Consider the following 17,834-nt stretch of genomic DNA (forward strand, 5'->3'; position numbering starts at 1 on the left):
GGTTGAATTTGATTTAACGTTCCGTTGTACGGTTTAGCTTGAAATTAATTATTTTCATGAACAGATTGACAAAGTTTAGGCTGTGGCAATGAAGTTAAGGTTAGTAGTTAGATAGACTTTTGATTTAAGTAAGGGGAGTGCCGAACATGTTCTGTCGCCGTTTGACTTCCTACAGCTGTGTAGATGTTTTTGTAGTGTCTCGCGTAGGCTACAGCCTTGCAGTGAGCAACACTGGTTTGAAACCACAGGTAATGATAATTTCACCCACAAATCGTTTACTTGTAATGTAGTGTCATAATAAATCCTACAACGAAAATGTATTTGTGAGGAATGTTTATTTTAACGATTGAAAACAGATGCATCATAGACCACTGTAGTATGTGTTGCCCGGGCAACAGAGGCTAATGTCATGATGCTAATACTTCAGTGACATAGTAGACTACTGTTTCCGAAAGTAGATGTACTTCCTTAATAAAATCAGCTTATATTGTACATTACACGTCACAATTGTGTGTCATATCACAAAGTAAAATTAGTAAATAGTTATCACCCTGGCCTCTTTGCTTGTGGCGTTTCTGCAGCTGCCTTGCAGTAAAACAGTTAGCTTAGCTATCTCCCAGAAGTTAACGAGCTGCTAAACTAATGTTCTGCTAGAGGTAGTCACGCGAGTTTTCGTGACGTTAGTGACGTAAGTAGCGTCATTGACTGTGGCTAGCAAGTTAGCCACCGTTAGCTTCACTTTTCGCCACAAAAACTTAATTTCCACTTAAACCATGCAACGGAACGTAAATCCCAATAGAAGCAACTCAATCGCTACCAAGACGAAACTTTTGACACCTAGGTTGTCTATGTAGGCCAAATATTGACTGAGTTTTAGGGGGGCAAAAAGAAATAAAAATAATAATAATATATATGTGAGAGAACAAAGGTTGTGCCCTTGCCGAAGGCAAAGCACACCCAATAAAGTATAAAATAGCTATAAATATAAAAATAGGGCAACAATATGGCATGGTGGCTTGTGCAGATAAAGTGTTAAAGTCAGTTTGAGTCCTTGGCTTTGTTGAAGACGCCAGCAGTGGATGGAAAGAAACTGTTCTTGTGGCATGAGGTTTTGGTCCTGATGGACCGCAGCCTTTTGCCGGAGGGGATTGGCAGGAACGGAGTGTGTCCAGGGTGGGAGGAGTCGGCCACAATCTTCCTCGCTCGCCTCAGGGTCCTCGAGGTGTGCAGGTTCTTGAGGGTAGGCAGATTGCAGCCGATCACCTTCTCAGCAGTGCGGATGATACGCTGCAGTCTGCTCTTGTCCTTGGCAGTGGCAGCAGCGTACCAAATGGTGATTGAGGAGGTGAGGATGGAATCAACGATGGCTGTGTAGAAGTGCACCATCACTGTCTTTGGCAGGTTGAATTTCTTCAGCTGCCGTAGGAAGTACATCCTCTGTTGTGCTTTCTTGGTGAAGGAGCTGATGTTCAGTTCCCACTTGAGGTCCTGGGAGAAGATAGTGCCCAGGAAGCGGAAGGACAGAAGGAAGGGTGATGGGGGTGAGTGGAGCTGTGTTCTTCCTGAAGTCCACAACCATCTCCACTGTCTTAAGAGCGTTGAGTTCAAACTTCAGGAGTTTGACGGACTGATGACTGGAGTTGCAGCTGTCTTAACATACCTTAACGCACTGCTTGTCAATGATTCACTTCCAGGTGGAGTCAGGCACATACAGCTGGGAGAACTTGTCCTGAAGCAGAGCGGGGCTGATGGTGTTGAAGGCAGAGCTGAAATCCACAAACAGGATCCTGGCATAAGATGGGGAGTCCAGGTGCTGGAGAGTGAAGTGGAGGGCCATGTTAACTGCCTCATTTACAGAATTGTTGGCTCTGTAGGCAAACTGCCGGGGGTTCAGGAGTGGGTCTGTGATAGCTTTGAGGTGTGCCAGCACCAGGCGCTCAAAAGACTTCATTACCATAGAGGTCAGGGTGACGGGTCTGTAGTCATCAAGTCCTGTTGGCCTTGGCTTTTTGGGCACAGGGATGATGGTGGAGAACTTGAGACAGGCTGGCACATGGCATGTCTCCAGGGAAGTGTTGAAGATGTTGGTGAACACCAGAGACAGCTGGTGAGAGTGGCTGTAGAGACAGAGTCCTGCCCAGCTGCTTTGCGAGGATTCTGCCTCTTGAAGTGTGTTAACTTCTCTTTCCTGAAGGGAGAGTCATCTCTATGGTGATGGGGGTGGGGGGGGGGGGGGTGGAGGCATCTAGGGTGGGTAGGTGTTGTTCAGGACAGTTCAATTGTCTTTCAAATCGACAGTGGAACTCGTTTAGGTTGTTGGCCAGGCGAGAGTCGTTAATGGTGTGGGGGGCTCTGGGCTTGTAGTTGGTGATCTGCCTGAGCCCTCTCCAAAGAGAAGCAGAGTCGTTAACCGAGAACTGGTGTTTTAGTCTCTCTGAGTACAGTCGTTTAGCCTCTCACCGCCTTGCTAAACCTGTTCTTCGACTCCTTGAATCTGCCTCTATCCCCACTCCTAAACACTTCCTCCTTGTCCAACCTCAGCCTTCTGAGTTTTGCTGTGAACCAGGGTTTGTCGTTGTTGTAACTCAACCTGGTGCGTGTTGGTATACTGCAGTCCTCACAGAAGCTGATGTATGACCTTACAGCCTCTGTGAACTCATCTAGACTATTGGTAACAGTTGTGAACATATCAGTACAGTCCAAGCAGATCTTCCATAGCCTCACTGTTTTGAGGTCCTCACAGCAGGTTTACAGAGCTTTAGTTTTTGCCTATATGCAGGAATCAGGTGGACCAGGCGTGGTCAGTGTCCCCCAGTGCTGCTTGGGGGACGGCATGGTAGGCTCTACTGACTGTAGTGTGGCAGTGATCAAAAGTGTTCCCTTCTCTGGTTGGGCATTTAATTAATACATTGTCTGTATTTGGGTGAGATTTCCTTTGTTAAAGTCGCCTAGTACAATAACAAAGGAATCCGGATATGCTTGCTCCACACTCGGTATCTGGTCGGCGAGCACACGTTGGTGCCTCCTTGACGCTGGCCTGCGGACTCGGAGGCATGTAACAGCCGACCAGGATGAATGACGAACTCGCGTTGCGAGTATAAAGGTTTGCAATTTATAACAAATTATTCCAGATCAGGAGAACAGTGCTGCAGAATCACTGTCAGATCTTCACACCAGCCACTGTTGCTGTAAAAACAAATGCCACCCCCTTTCGATTTCCTGGAAAGCACTGAGTCACGATCCACTCTCACAAGTTTAAACCCTGCTAGTTGTAACGCAGAGTCCGGGATCAGTTCACTCAGCCATGTCTTCGTGAAGCACAAAATGGAAGATGAATTAAAGTTTTTCCACACAAGCAGTTTAAGTTTGTCCAATTTGTTGTTCAGCGAACGCACGTTGGAAAGAAATATCCACAGTAACGCTGTACAAACCCCACACTGGCGAAGTTGCACCAGCCCGTTTACCTCTCCTACGACGCTTCGCTCCGAGGACAAAGCCGAGAGTGGCTTTGACTATAATGTCCGCTAATTCTGCTATAGGAAGCAGAAAAGCGGGAATTAAATCCGTAGTTTCCATGATGTTGAAGAGTTCGTCCCTGGTCAGAGAACTCAGGGAATCTTGGAAGAACACTAGTTTTGAAGACAAAACTAGACAAAACGGCACGCATCAAGGCTGCCATTCGCAGCACCATCTTGGATCAAATAGGTATCCTATCTGGCTTCGCTTAGGCAAAAGATGGATGACAATGCTGACCATACATTTATTAGTCATGCCCAGTAACCCCTTAACCAATTAGATGTGTGCATGAGTGAGAAAGTGTGTGTGCACCCACCCACCTGCTCCTTGAAGTTATGCAGGTCCACTTGCAGCTGTCCCATTTTTCTCGCCAGCTCCTTTTTTACATGCTGCTCCGATTGGATGGCACTAGTCAGCTCCATGTTCTCATTGGTCTAAGAATTGGATCACAGAAAATAATACTATAATAAGTATGTCAGGAAATACATAAAGTGGTGGGGGGTAGAGATAGAAACCCAACACGCTGACAGCAACCACACCCTATAACTGGTGTGATTGGTGATTGTTGTTCAGGTGGTACTTGAAACAGCTAGCAAAGAAAATACTTTCCCAGGACTAGGTGTAAAAAGAGATGTACAAAAGTTTATTCCAAGTTCCACAGGTTTGGGTAATCTTCCTTTACAAAAAGTATTCCCTAAGTAGCGCTGCTACAATTATGGAAGAAGAGCTGTGTTACAAAGTGCCACATTAAAATTCTCACTCCAAAGCGTGTGAAAGAGCAGTCAGCCTGTTTGTGTGTGTGCTTGTGTGTTTAGTTTAACACTTACAAATAATGCAAACCTGAAGTGTGTGTTTATGTATATGTATCATATAACTTTAAATTCAAATAAAGCATTGTTATGTCTGCATAGGTATCGTATAACTTGAATGTACAAATTACTTAAACCTGAACTTGAAACGACGGGGGACAGGGCACTTATTTCGTTTCTCTTCCGTGGAACAGATTTAATGTTCCAATTTTGGAGGGCTGGCGCTGTCTTGGTGTCTAGGGCTACATCAAATACCCCTTTTTGTCTGCTAAACTGATGCACTAGTTCATACTTGACTGGTGAAGACCTCACCCTTACTGTTATTTTAACTGTTAGATGCTCCTCTGCATTATCCAATTCCTGCTCACTTCTCTCTGTCCCCCCTCCACACCTCTCCTTTCCTTTGATGGACCGCAAGAAAGTTCCTGGTCCCTTCCCTTCCTGTCCATCCACCTGGCTGTCCTGTGATGCTGCACCGATCACGATTTGGGTTGGCCCCACCAAATCTCACTCCAAGGTTTTTTTTTAAAGATCCTGTAAAGTAAATTCCATGTTTTGCTTCTAAGTACATTATATACGTGTGAAATGAGTTCCTGAAAGCATGTGCAAAGCGCTAAAACTTTGTTGCACTGAAATGTGGCGTTAGACCGAAGAACAGTTTTTCTTCCGTTTTCAGATCAGGTTTTAATGGGCGGGAGCCAAAAAACTACCTATCTAAGTCATTTAGACCTATTTACGTCAGATCACTGAATGGCTCCTCCTGCTGTACTGTTATTGTAGCTTATATCAGCTAGCTAGCTAGCTTCAGGATGTCTCCCACCACCCGCAACTGCATCTTCCCTGATGCAAGAACTCCAGCTGCGCTGCAACGCCATTTAAGTTCCCTATTGATAATGAAAGGAAAAATAGGTGGATATATTGTGAAGAGCCACGCTCATGGAAAGCTTCGGATAAACTCCAACAGCCGCCTCTGCACTGACCATTTCACGGCGGACAGCTTTAACATGGACCAGAGACAGACGGGGTTCACCAACACAGGGCTTCTCTTGCAACGCGGAGCCGTACCGAGCGGAACAATGAACGCATCGCTCCGTTCATCCTCCGGTCGCACCTGGACCATCCACTGCCGCCAGCAGTTCATCACTCAGTTCTGTGTGCTTGTTATAATTATACTAGATGAATTTCCAGAGGTATCTCTGCTATGAGTTAGTGCAAACCGCTAACTTGATATTAGGCTACTCGGTGTAGAATGACGGTATTTTGGTGAAATGGTAGCTAATGTGCTAGAAGTAGTTGGAGAGCTCACTGTCTGCTGTCTCTGGTGTCAATTTTTACTCCTGTGTTACAGCTCAGGGGAACATTTCATTTATATGCATCTGTATGTTTCACTCATTGAACAAATAAATTCTATACTGTTTTGTTCGGCTTGACGTAGCGTCCATTATCTGGGTCGTAAGTAGCTTACTTACGAGAGGCGGACCCTTCTAGCGAGGGGGCCGAGCTTCAGCTCCTTCAGGCGACACGCCCCCCTAGAACTTGAAACTCGTTTTTAATTCCACTTTACAGGATCTTTAAAGTTGGCAGCCCTGTGCTAACGGTAATACATCTAATATGATGGGGCATTTACGCCGGATATACAGAAAATACAGAGAGAACACTGAAATGGTAATGTTTTTTTTCTTACCCCTAATGTGCTAAACAAACCGAACCGAAACAGAGACCCATAAAACCGAACAGAACCGTGGGCTTGTTGATATGTTGCACCCCTAATCAAAACCCATTGGCACTTTTCTTGATGTATGAGTATGTAGGGATGGGTATCGAGAACCAGTTCTTGTTTAGAACCGGTTCCCAGTGAACCGATTCCTTGGAATCGTCAGCCAAATTCTTTAACGATTCTGCTAACGGTTCTCTGTGCCGTTGCGCATGCGCAAACTTTTATAGTTTATTCAGACTATGGCAACTAGGCAGAAGCGTTCTAAAGTTTGGTTGTACTTCACACGACAAAGCCACTTGTAACGCGTGTAAAAAAGTCTGTTTCGTCGAAGGGAGGAAATACAACAAATATGAAGATGCATTGGAACACAGCATGGAATGAAGTTACTGGAATGTCGTGTTCGATGCATGCAGCAGCGCAGCTAACATTCGCTCTTCATCTCTAACTATCCACGGTAGAGCTAAACTCCTCAAAAGTTATCACAACCACTTGTCACTGTGTGAAGCAATTTGCCTTTATTGTGTATAGTCAATCAAGTTATCTTCTGTCCCGTCGTTTGAAGCATACATTTTAGCTCCGGCATTCGTCTCCCATTATTGATCACTTCACGTTAATTATCGGAGGGCGTGTGTTATCAGCAAAACGTTCGCGTTGTCGTGTTAACCCATTATTAAACTGAGCATATCGATTTTTAATCCATTATTAAACTTTGCATTTTAATTGTTTAACAGAATGGCCAATGTTTGACACTGTCATATTATATGATTTGACCTTGGCTGAAAATGGAAGATTCTATAGCTAAGCTAGCGTAGCTAATAGAATGTAGAAGTGTAGAAGTGTAGAGCAACGGAAAAATGTAAATGTGTATACATACTGTATACATACTGTATATGGTGTGCAGCATTATAGAAAATTATATAAAAGAAAATTAATGTAAATAAACCCGTTTGTGCCCTCCCCCCCCCTTGCCCAATAAGAATCGATAAGAGAATCGATAAGGAATCGGAATTGTTAAAATCTTATCAATACACATCCCTATGAGTATGTTTAGCCTGTGTTCTGCACCTCTCTTTAACCAACCGTCTCTGGAGGAGGGGACCCTCACTGAATTGCTCCTCCCGAGGTTTCTTCCATTCTTTCTCAATTTAGTTTTCTGGGAGTTTTTCCTTGTCTTACTTGAGGGTTTAGGTTGGTTGAGGGGCAGTTCTATGGGCATTGTGAAGCTCTCTGTGACATTGCTTGGATTTGACAGTAGACAAAATATTACCGACAAATAGGATTTACTGTAATGCAGTTATTTATGAAGTCTGAGCATAAAGTATAACTTATAATGTGAATCTCAACAACTGAAGAAAATGGTGACTATAATGGAAATTATGGTGATTTTGCTCCTACAACTAGCCTGACTACACGCCCAACCAGTCTAACCCACACACGGGAAAAAAATCTCAATAGTGACTGGTGTTAGTTTTGCATGTCGCTTTCATTCATGCATACATAACTAAATGTAGTAGAAATCAGAAAATTCAGGAATTCTTCAAAAGAAAGAAATTAAAAACAGCCAAGCAGGTTCAGAGCAGCCAGCAGTCAGAGGATGAGAGCCAGCTTGATACTGGAAGGGATTTAGCCTTCAGCAGGAGCCTCCAGTTTTACCTGTACACATGGGTAATCAATCCTCTCAAACTTCTTAAAACTTCTTCAACTTCCAAATCCTTCTTCTTCCTCAATCTTTCAGCTAGAGCCACCATTTAAACTTTAAAATGTTGACAAAACACAACTATAAAAAAAAAAAAATCTGCTTTTTGATATCTATTCAACTTTTTTCAATATCACTGATTATGTTTCACGACTTTTTCAAACCGTTTCTGAGATTTACATGGGTTTCTATGTAGAGAGCTAGAGTGAGGCATTGGAATGTTGCGCAAATTCAGAGTGACAGCAGAGTCCGAAACCGTTTTTTTTTTTTTTTTAAATGGCACTTTTGCCCTCACGGCCACAATATTAACTTTTCAAGCTTCATTTTGGATCAAAACGATGCTGTGCTTGTGCTGGTCGGACTCATATGGGTATGGAAACCCACAGTTATTTACTTTTTGCGTGAGGAGTCCGAGAGTGAGACAAAGTCTGTCTCAAGCCCCATAGAGACTAATGCAAATCTGGTGACAAAATCGTCAGAGAAAGCAAAAAGAACAAGATTTTGAAACTGTCGGTAGAGTCGTATTTCTGACCGCACAGAAATATAAAAGGACATCTCTGGTTTCGGCAGAGTCTTGGGTCTCGGAAAATATCCTTATTTTTTGGATTGGACGTATAGTTTTGCGTCTAGGTTAACTTGTTTGAGGTGTGGATTTTAGCTACATTTCTGTTATTCTCTGCCCTCAGCGCGTTAGCAATCATAGCTGCACCATCACCGTGGCAACGACAGACACGCACCACTCAGTCTCTCATACAGGTGATTTGTATTAGCTGATTAGTGGAGTCACAAGACAGAGCTATTCAGTCAACTCATCTCATTAAAAGACTAAGAGCACTATAATTTCAGCTACTAAAACGAATATACTACTTCTACAGTTTAACAGTTCAGCTTTCAGCTTCTCCTGCATTGTAGGCTATTTAAGCTCTTAGCTTTGTTAGATGATGCAGTTCAGCTTCCACACTGCCTCTTTTGTGTGACTCACATTTTTTTAATTAATTTCAGCCTTCAGCTTGCGGGTATTTTCTAATTTCTGTAGCCTATTTTCAGTAATTTAAAAACAAATAATTCATTTTTCAGCATTCCAACGCATTTTCTGGAGGAAATGCACTTTCTAGTTATTATTTATTTTTTCCCCCCTAAGCCTCAGTCAATATGTGGACTACATAGACAACCTAGGTGTCAAAAGTTGCGTCTTGGTAGTGATTGAGTTGCTTGTATTTGTATTTACGTTCCGTTGCACGGTTTAAGTAGAAATAATGTTTTTGTGGCGAAAAGTGAAGCTAACGGTGGCTAACTTGCTAGCCACAGTCACTGACACTACTAACGTCACGAAAACTCGCGTGACTATCTATAGAAGAACATTAGTTTAGCAGCTCGTTAACTTCTGGGAGACAGCTAGGCTAACTGCTTTACTGCAAGGCAGCTGCAGAAACGCCACAAGCAAAGAGACCTGAGTGATAACTATTTGCTCATTTTACTTTGTGATATGACACACAATTGTGATGTGTAATGTACAATATAAGCTGATATTATTAAGGAAGTACATCTACTTTTGGAAACAGTAGTCTACTATTTCACTGAAGCATTAGCATCATGACATTAGCCTCTGTTGCCTGGGCAACACATACTACAGCGGTCTATGATGCATCTGTTTTCAATAAACATTCCTCACTAATACATTTTCGTTGTAGGATTTATTATGACAATAGATTACAAGTAAACTTTTTGTTGGATAAATTATCATTACCTGTGGTTTCAAACCAGTGTAGCTCACTGCAATTCTGTACTGTAGCCTACGCGAGATACACTAGTAGGCCTATAGTAGCTAACAAAAACATCTCCACACAGCTGTTTAGGAAGTCAAACGGCGACGGAACATGTTCGGCACTCCCTTTAGCTCTACTTAAATCAAAAGTCTTTCAATAGGTGAAACTATCTGAATACTAACCTGAACTTCATTGCCACAGCCTAAACTTTGTCAATCTGTTCATGAAAATAATTAATTTCAGCATAAACCGTACAATGGAACGTTAAATCGAATTCAACCAACGCAATCGCTAACAAGACGAACACAGCTAACTGTACTACTGTAGTAGTACAATTTACCGGGGCATCTTCTCCACACAGGGATCGCGTTGCTTTTGCGTTGTTACTGACAACGATCGCTACCAGTGAGCTTTTTATGAATTAGCGATTTCCCCCTAAATAAATGTCTTACGTTTATTTACGTTTTTGTGGGCATATTTTCAATCTATCTGAGATAGCTAGCTACTGCCGGTAACGTCATTGCTAGAATAAGTTTCAAAGGGGGTTCTTTATTAATGAATTAATGCAGTATGAGTAGGCTAAATGCCTGAAAATATCACGAAAAGGGAAAAACTTAAAATGATGTTTAAGTCAGAGATTAGGTCAATTTTTACACCGGGCTGCCAAATGTATTCGTTTTGATTCAACTATGAGGCTGCTGATCACCATTCCCTCTTGCAGGGGAAATGAGAAGACAACTAGGATAGTATTGAGTTGTAAATGAGCAGCAAAAAATACATAAAAAATGCTTTTTAATCTATGTAATCTTTATAAATAATACGTATGCATTTAATATCAAATACAGAAATATCAGTTGTAAAAATGTCATAAAAAAATAGACCGCTCTGCAACCGACGCAAGCAAGCACACCCTACAATTTCCCCAGAAATTGTACCCTCTCTAGTTCCACTTAGTATTGCTAGTTATGTACCCTTAGTATAGTTAGTCCTCATATTAAAATTTTAGATTCCTATATGTTTAATGTTTGCACCTTCCTGCCAAAGCAAATTCCTTGTCTGTGCAAACTTTCATGGCAAATAAAACCCATTCTGATTCTTGTGAACCAAATATTGTGTATCGTCTCGTCTTGTGAGCTGAGTGCATCGCTGCTTCCCTAATTATTAGTGAATGTGACTAGAGTGGTTCCTATATAACTAAACAAGATAAAAGCGTTTTGTTGAGAAACTTTTAGAAATACCTCTAAATTGTTGTGATGGACGCCTAACAGCGGCCCACACAGGGACTTAAACATCCTTATTTTCTTTATGTACATGTTAACATTCAGCAACACCATACAACTGTCTTCACATAAATAACACACGTCACATAGCTTTTGTTCCTTAGTTCTCATATCAACTTTATTGCCTTTGGTTTACCATATCTTTGTTTGTTTAGTTTCAGCCTTTTTGTTACCTCTTTTATTTGATCATCATGAGGGCAGCATGGCTGCCGTGTCCCAGTAAAGGGTGTCCGACTGGAAAACATGATGCTTAAATGGGGTTCCAGAGTGGATGGGAAGCTCCCATCCCTGTCTGGGCTGTAGGGGTGTTTGCTCCAATTTTGCTCCGATTATTAAGTGGGAGGATGTATGGCGTCCCCTCCCTATATTTATTGTGGCAGCCCAGGCTTATATAACTGTAAGAGGAGCAAGCAGAGGGGAGAAAGTAAGAACCAACCTAGAAGGAAGACCTCTGTGCGTATGAGGCATTGGTTGGTTCTCGTGTATTGTTTTTATCTTCACTACTCGGTTTTATTTACTTTGTCCATGTGTTCCATCTGTTCAAATGTAAGTAATAAACCCCTGAATATTTTGCACCCTACTCAGTTCTCGTGTGCCTTCTTGGTCATGCCCTCACAATTGTAAGCTCCTCAGATCCTGCTTTCAAGTAACCACGGCAATGACCACAGTGACAGTGTCAAAGTGTAATCTTTTGATAATCTCTTGTTCTTAAATTTGAGTTGAAGGCAACTTTTCTTGAAATAAACAAATAAATAGGGTACTAGTTTACCCATAACGGATTGGTTTCAAACTTGGCAAAAATCTTCTATGAAAAAGATAGTAGTATGAGCCAGGTTCGAGAATAGAAGAAAAAAATATTGGGTGGAGATAGTTTTGTACATGTTGACTTGAGTTAATAAAATAAAACCGACCGGACGAGCCGGGTACCTAATCAGAAATGCAATACCACCAACATCCACTCGGGCCTTTGCCTCAAGCCGAGGAGCAAGGGGTAGGTTTTTCCCCTACTTACAGCGCCGTTAGGGTTCTAATGACTGTTGAGTCTTCAAACAGTCTTTAGACATTGTTACAGACACGTAATGATTGTTTCTTGCACGGAGCTAAAAGGCAAGGTCGGAAAATTAACTTGCCTTCGTCAATCTGTCATTTATTTCCGTGTTGTTAGTGATTATTTATTATTACATTTGTTGTCTATTCCTTCAATCATTCAGCAAAATATAATTGATTGGCTAAAGGATGTCATGTCACGCACTTTGCGGGTTAGACTGCAGTTGGTCCATAATAGCACGAAAGGATCAACATTTTATTGTCGGCTGACTGATCGTGTTATTGTCCCCAGTCAAAAGTTTAAACACAGGGACGTCATGAACATTCAATGGAATCTAATTTGATCCAGTTATACTGGCAAAACATGTAATGTTCTTCATTAATTGGCAGGACACATTGCAAGAAGGCTATTGCCAAAATGAGCCAAGAGTATTTAGTTTGGAAATTATATAGGATTACTTGATGTTACATGCTTAGCCTACTCAATTTAACAATTTTCAGAATGACAAAACAGGCATTGTATAATATACAGTGGATAATATCATATGGTTAAAAATGTTTATTGTGGTTTTATGTAGGCTATTAGCCGACTAACATTGAGACTCCAGTTCCAAGTGTGGATGGCGGGTTATACAAGAGCAGTAGCGCACTGTATAAAACAAAAGTTGCATTTGTTAAATCAAGTAGGTGGCCTCTCTAAAACAACTAGCCTGACAGATCATTTAGAATCAGTTTTGTTCCCTTTACATATACGGACTAAATATGATGAATAGGGAAATGCATTCGGGCATTGCATTGTACACAGGATTTCTTCTTTTTTGAGCTGGTAAACCGTGAATGCATCTGCAATACTGTCAGAAAAGTTGAAGATGTAACCTTTTATTGGGTGTGCTCAAGCCTTCGGCGAGAGCACAACCTTTGTTGTCTCACATATATATTATTATTATTTTTTTTTTTCTTTTCTTTTTGCCCCCCTAAAACTCAGTCAATATTTGGCCTACCTAGACAACGTAGGTGTCAAAAGTTTCGTCTTGGTAGCGATTGAGTTGCTTCTATTGGAATTTACGTTCCGTTGTATGGTTTAAGTGGAAATTAAGTTTTTGTGGCGAAAAGTGAAGCTAACGGTGGCTAATTTGCTAGCCACAGTCACTGACGTTACTAACGTCACTACGTCACTAACGTCACGAAAACACGCGTGACTACCTTTGGAAGAACATTCGTTTCGCATCTGTTAACTTGGGAGATAGCTAGGCTAACTATAGCTTTACTGCAAGGCAGCTGCAGAAACGCCACAAGCAAAGAGGCCAGGGTGATAACTATTTATTACTTTGTGATATGACACACAATTGTGATGTGTAATGTACAGTATAAGCTGATATTATTAAGGAAGTACATCTACTTTCGGAAACAGTAGTCTACTATTTCACTGACGTATTAGCATCATGACATTAGCCTGTGTTGCCCGGGCAACACATACTACAGTAGTCTATGATGTAGCGTTATCTGTTTTCAATCGTTAAAATAAACATTCCTCACATATATATTTTCGTTGTAGTATTTATTCTGACATTAGTAAACGATTTGTTAGTGAAATTACCATTACCTGTGGTTTCAAACCAGTGTTGCTCACTGCAACGCTGTAGCCTACGCGAGACACACTACAAAAACATCTACAGTACACAGCTGTTTAGGAAATCAAACGGCGACAGAACATGTTCGGCACTCCCCTTACTTAAATCAAAAGTCTCTGACCACTAACCTGAACTTCATTGCCACAGCCTAAACTTTGTCAATCTGTTCATGAAAATAATTAATTTCAGCCTAAACCTTACAACGGAACGTTAAATCGAATTCAACCAACGCAATCGCTACCAAGACGAACACAGTAGTCTAGTACTGTACCGTAGTAGAATTTACCGGGGCAGCTTCTCCACACAGGGCTATATCGCATTTTGCGTTGTTACTGACAATGATCGCTACCAGTGAGCATTTTATGAATGAGCGATTTTCCACTAAATAAATGTCAAGCTTATTTACGTTTTTGAGGGCATTTTTTCAGTTAGCAGATGGTAATGTTTGACTCGCGATTCCATCTTCTACTGCCGGTAACGTCGTAGAATAATCTTCAAAGGGGGTTCTTTATTCATGAATGAATGCAATATGAGTAGGCTAAATGCCTGAAAATATCATGAGAAGGGAAAACTTAAAAGGACGTTTAAGTCATAGAGATTAGGTCAATTTCACCGGTCTGCCAAATGTATTCGTTGATTCAGCTATGAGGCTGCCTCTTGCAGGGGAAATGAGAAGACATCATATTTCATTCTACACTTAACTCGTATTTTGAGTTGTAAATGAGCAGCAAAAAAAGATGCTTTTAAATCTATGTAATCTTTATAAATAATAAGTAGGCCCTATGCATTTTTAGATAAAATATACAGAAATATCAGTTGTAAAAATGTCATTAAAAAACGGACCCCTGTGCAACAGACGCAAGCACGCACACCCTACAATTTCCCCAGAAATTGTACCCTCTCTAGTTCTGTATAAAATGTTACTGTGTTTAGCCTTGTGTGTAGAGAACCCACCCCCAAATGAAACTGTAGGCAAGGTCCAGGCTTAGGTAACATACAAGACCCTTATCTTGGGGCTGAGGACTAAGAAGAGTTGGGTTTTTTTTTATTTAAAGGAGATACTGTTTGACAGAGCTAGAAGGGAGACTCAGGTCTGTTGACTGTTAGCTAGTCACCTAGTGGGGGTAGGGTTGATGTTGTAAATGTCCACTGCAAGGGACGCACACACACAAACACGCACTCACACATGCGCGCAAGGTCTATGCAAGGGAGCCAATGAAAGGAGAGCCATGTGACAGTTGTATGAACCAATGACTGAAGAGCAGTTTTGTTTAAAAAGGGAGCTAGCACAACACAGCTAGAACGCTTGGTAGGTCTCACCAGTTTGACAAAGCCATTTTGCAGCTCAGCCAGTTGGTCCTTGAGTGTGCGGTTCTGTGCTAGTGCACGGCTGATGGTGGCCTTGTCGCTCTGCACGTCGTCCAGCATTCGCCGACGGTCTTCAGCCTCCCCTGCCTCCTGTTCTGCATGCCTCTCCAGCTCTGCCAGACGTTCCTCCTGCTCCAAGCACATATGACTGAGCTGCTCATTGTCTCGCAGCTACCGAGATGGGGAGGCAGAGGGGAAAAAGAGAATTGTATGAAATTGAGGGAACAATATCTGAGAGATGCTTGTAATGATGGTATGTTAGCACTCACTATAAAACTGAAGTGCATTTTAGTTGTTTTGTCTTTGTAAGAAAAGGCGAGTAGACTGCAATAGTGTGTGTGCAGGGTTCAACATTAAAGCTGGCCCGTTGGCCAGTAAGATTTAACATCGGGCCAGTAAACAAAAGTAGTCAGTGGCCCGTACGGGCCAGTGCTCAAATTCCCCATTTAAATGTATAGTATCGGTTTAAAATGTTGGCTTGTCACTTTTGCTGCTTCAATTTGTGCTTATTCTCATATAAAAATGCTTCTGTCCCGTCCTTTTCCTCTCTTTGTGTGTGACACTACCAGTGTCGTCTTTTTGACCAATCATTTAGCATTTTAGAACGGGACCCAAACATGGCATCTCGACTGAAAAGTTTAATTTTTGCGTTGTACCTAGCTAGCCATGAACGAACTTGTCTTACTTGGGCTACTTGCTGGACAACATTTCAGTTGGCAGTTACTTTAAACAAATTTCCAGCAAACTTAGGTTAACCAGCCTTTATAAAATACATTTCAGATGATTTACATTTTTTGGGTATACTTTTATTTAGCCTAGCATAAACTAATCTCCTATTCCAGCGCAGATAAGGCCAAATGCGTATTGTTGATAACAGCAGCTGACACAGTAGTTGAATCAGTTTGTTTCAAAGGGTTTTCTTTATTCTCGATTGATATAAAGTGGGTACTTTTTTCAGTGGAGATGCTGTGAGTTTGATCTACATGTTAATGAATTAGGTTAACGTGTTTACATTCAATCTCTTGATAACGCAAAATAAACGTTGTTGTCGATGGTGGTCCGATACAACTATGTTTTAATGCTGTTTGTGCAGTGGGAAGAGACTGGATCAGATAAGTTACTCAAATTCTACAAATACTACTATCCACCCTCTCGTGGTGCCGGGCCTAACACACACAACCATAAATCATGCTTTTATATAGGCTAAAGCAGCACATAATGATATTGTTTTGATTCAGTCCGGGGTAGTAGATTTTAGACCAACACATACTGTCAGTGAGAAAAAAAGTTAACATTGAACCATCTGTGAGAGAAAGATAGTGAGTGGGTGGGTGTATTCCTCACTTGAGCCTGGTACTGTATGTCAAGGACTTCCTTTTCCTGATGTAGGCTGCTCAGAGCCTCCTGTAGCAACAGTTCTCTCTCTGAGGGCCCCGGGGGCAGTGGGTCTGCCTGGGCCTTGCTCTTCAGGGACTGCTCCACTGAGAATAAGGCAAACAGTTTCTGTTTTAAACATTTCGTAAAGGTTATACACTCCATAACAAGCTTTACAAACAGCCCATTGTTAATGGCCATATTTTATTTGAATCCCTTTCATTCTACCTGGATAGGTTTAAGAATCTCTTTTGAAGAGTAGACAAGGCAGAAATGGCATCTGGTTTATTTAATATTACTGTGACAAACAAAAAGGATGATTGCATTCCTATTCCCAAAAATAGGGTCTCTATAAGACTTCAAAAAAGGTGTGCACAGTTGTGTAAAAAATAGTGGTGGGCATAGATTAATTTTTTTTATCTAAATTAATCTCACTGTAATCTTGGCGTTAATCTAGATTAAAATGGCTCATTTGAATTCCGCTGAAGGCATTCAGAATATGTATGCTACCCAAATAATGACTAAAAGTAAGTCTTTGAGAACGGGTTTCTCAAGCCAGGTGGCGCATTAGACCAGGAGCCGAGTGCACCAGCTGGGCGTACGCCTGGGTGTAACGCTACGTCCGACGTAGAACTGAAAGTTACGACTAGTGCACCAGTTAGACTTAAGCCCTTTATGTGCTGCACCTGGGTGTACATTTTACTAGTGTCTAGTGGGGAGCAGGCGTACGTTGGAAAATCGGACTAATATCCATGGTAATTATAATTTACAACAGTTTGATCGCACATGCAGCGCGTCTTGTTTATAGGCAACATATGGAAAGGGCATTAAGGCGAGAAAAAGTCGTCTGTGATCGCACAAATCCACGTAATTTTATTGGTGATCCATTTCCAAGCTGATTGTTTCTGTTTGTTTGTTTGTGTTGATATTATTAAATTTCCCCGTGAGCACGCTTCTATTCTGAGTAAACAACTCTAGAGGTTTTCTAATTTCTCTATCAGTAAAATGTATTTTCCTTTTCTTTTTTAAATCATGGCTTGTTTTGAAGGGAGATAGGCTAGCTAAGTGGCTAGCTAAGTGGCTCTTAAATGTGTTGCTTGGCAACGATTTTCACAAGGACGCGCATCTTAAAACCAGGCGCAGCTACGACCGTGGCCTGTCAAGCTTGGTGCACTCGGTGTAAATTCAAATCACAAAGTCGAACGTAGCTAAGACCGACGTAGGAGTTAAGACCAACTTTTTTACGCCCAGCAGGTGCACTCGGCTCCAGGAGCTCATCTCCTGTTTCCAAAATGCATCACAAACTGCTTGAGAAAGCTGTTCTAGTATGATAATTGGTGAGGAAAATAAATTATGTTCAATAAGATGTACTTGTGTTTATTAACGTTTATTAGATTAGTTATCTTGGCTGATAGAGCTGAGCTGACGGGCTTGCCTCGGTTGCACTCAAACATCGTAGTTTGACAACGACTCTTCCCCTGCGCTACATCAGTGCTTGGCCTGGCATCTTCCGCATTAGCTAAGGGATGCTTTGCGTTTAGGTGGTATTTGAGTCTGGAAGAACTCCTACAGTAAACTTATTCCGCATAGCACAAGGTGCAAACAACCTTAGTCTTGTCGAGGTTTCCAT

The 17,834-nt window shown here is 41.7% G+C and overlaps 1 protein-coding gene across 5 annotated transcripts in view; it reads right to left on the reverse strand.

Moving 5' to 3' along the window:
* Positions 1–17,834, reverse strand: part of golga2 (golgin A2) — a 134,400-nt gene that overhangs the window by 61,578 nt on the left and 54,988 nt on the right. For all 5 annotated transcript variants that reach the window (XM_062478459.1, XM_062478460.1, XM_062478458.1 and 2 more), the window contains 3 exons: positions 16,175–16,311; positions 14,783–15,001; positions 3,837–3,950 (listed from right to left, as the gene is read on the reverse strand). In XM_062478459.1, the coding sequence (XP_062334443.1) occupies positions 3,837–3,950; positions 14,783–15,001; positions 16,175–16,311 (470 nt within the window). The remainder of the gene's footprint in view (positions 1–3,836; positions 3,951–14,782; positions 15,002–16,174; positions 16,312–17,834) is intronic.

Source organism: Osmerus eperlanus, chromosome 14 (assembly GCF_963692335.1).
Source record: "Osmerus eperlanus chromosome 14, fOsmEpe2.1, whole genome shotgun sequence".
NCBI classification, from domain to species: Eukaryota; Metazoa; Chordata; class Actinopteri; order Osmeriformes; family Osmeridae; genus Osmerus; species Osmerus eperlanus.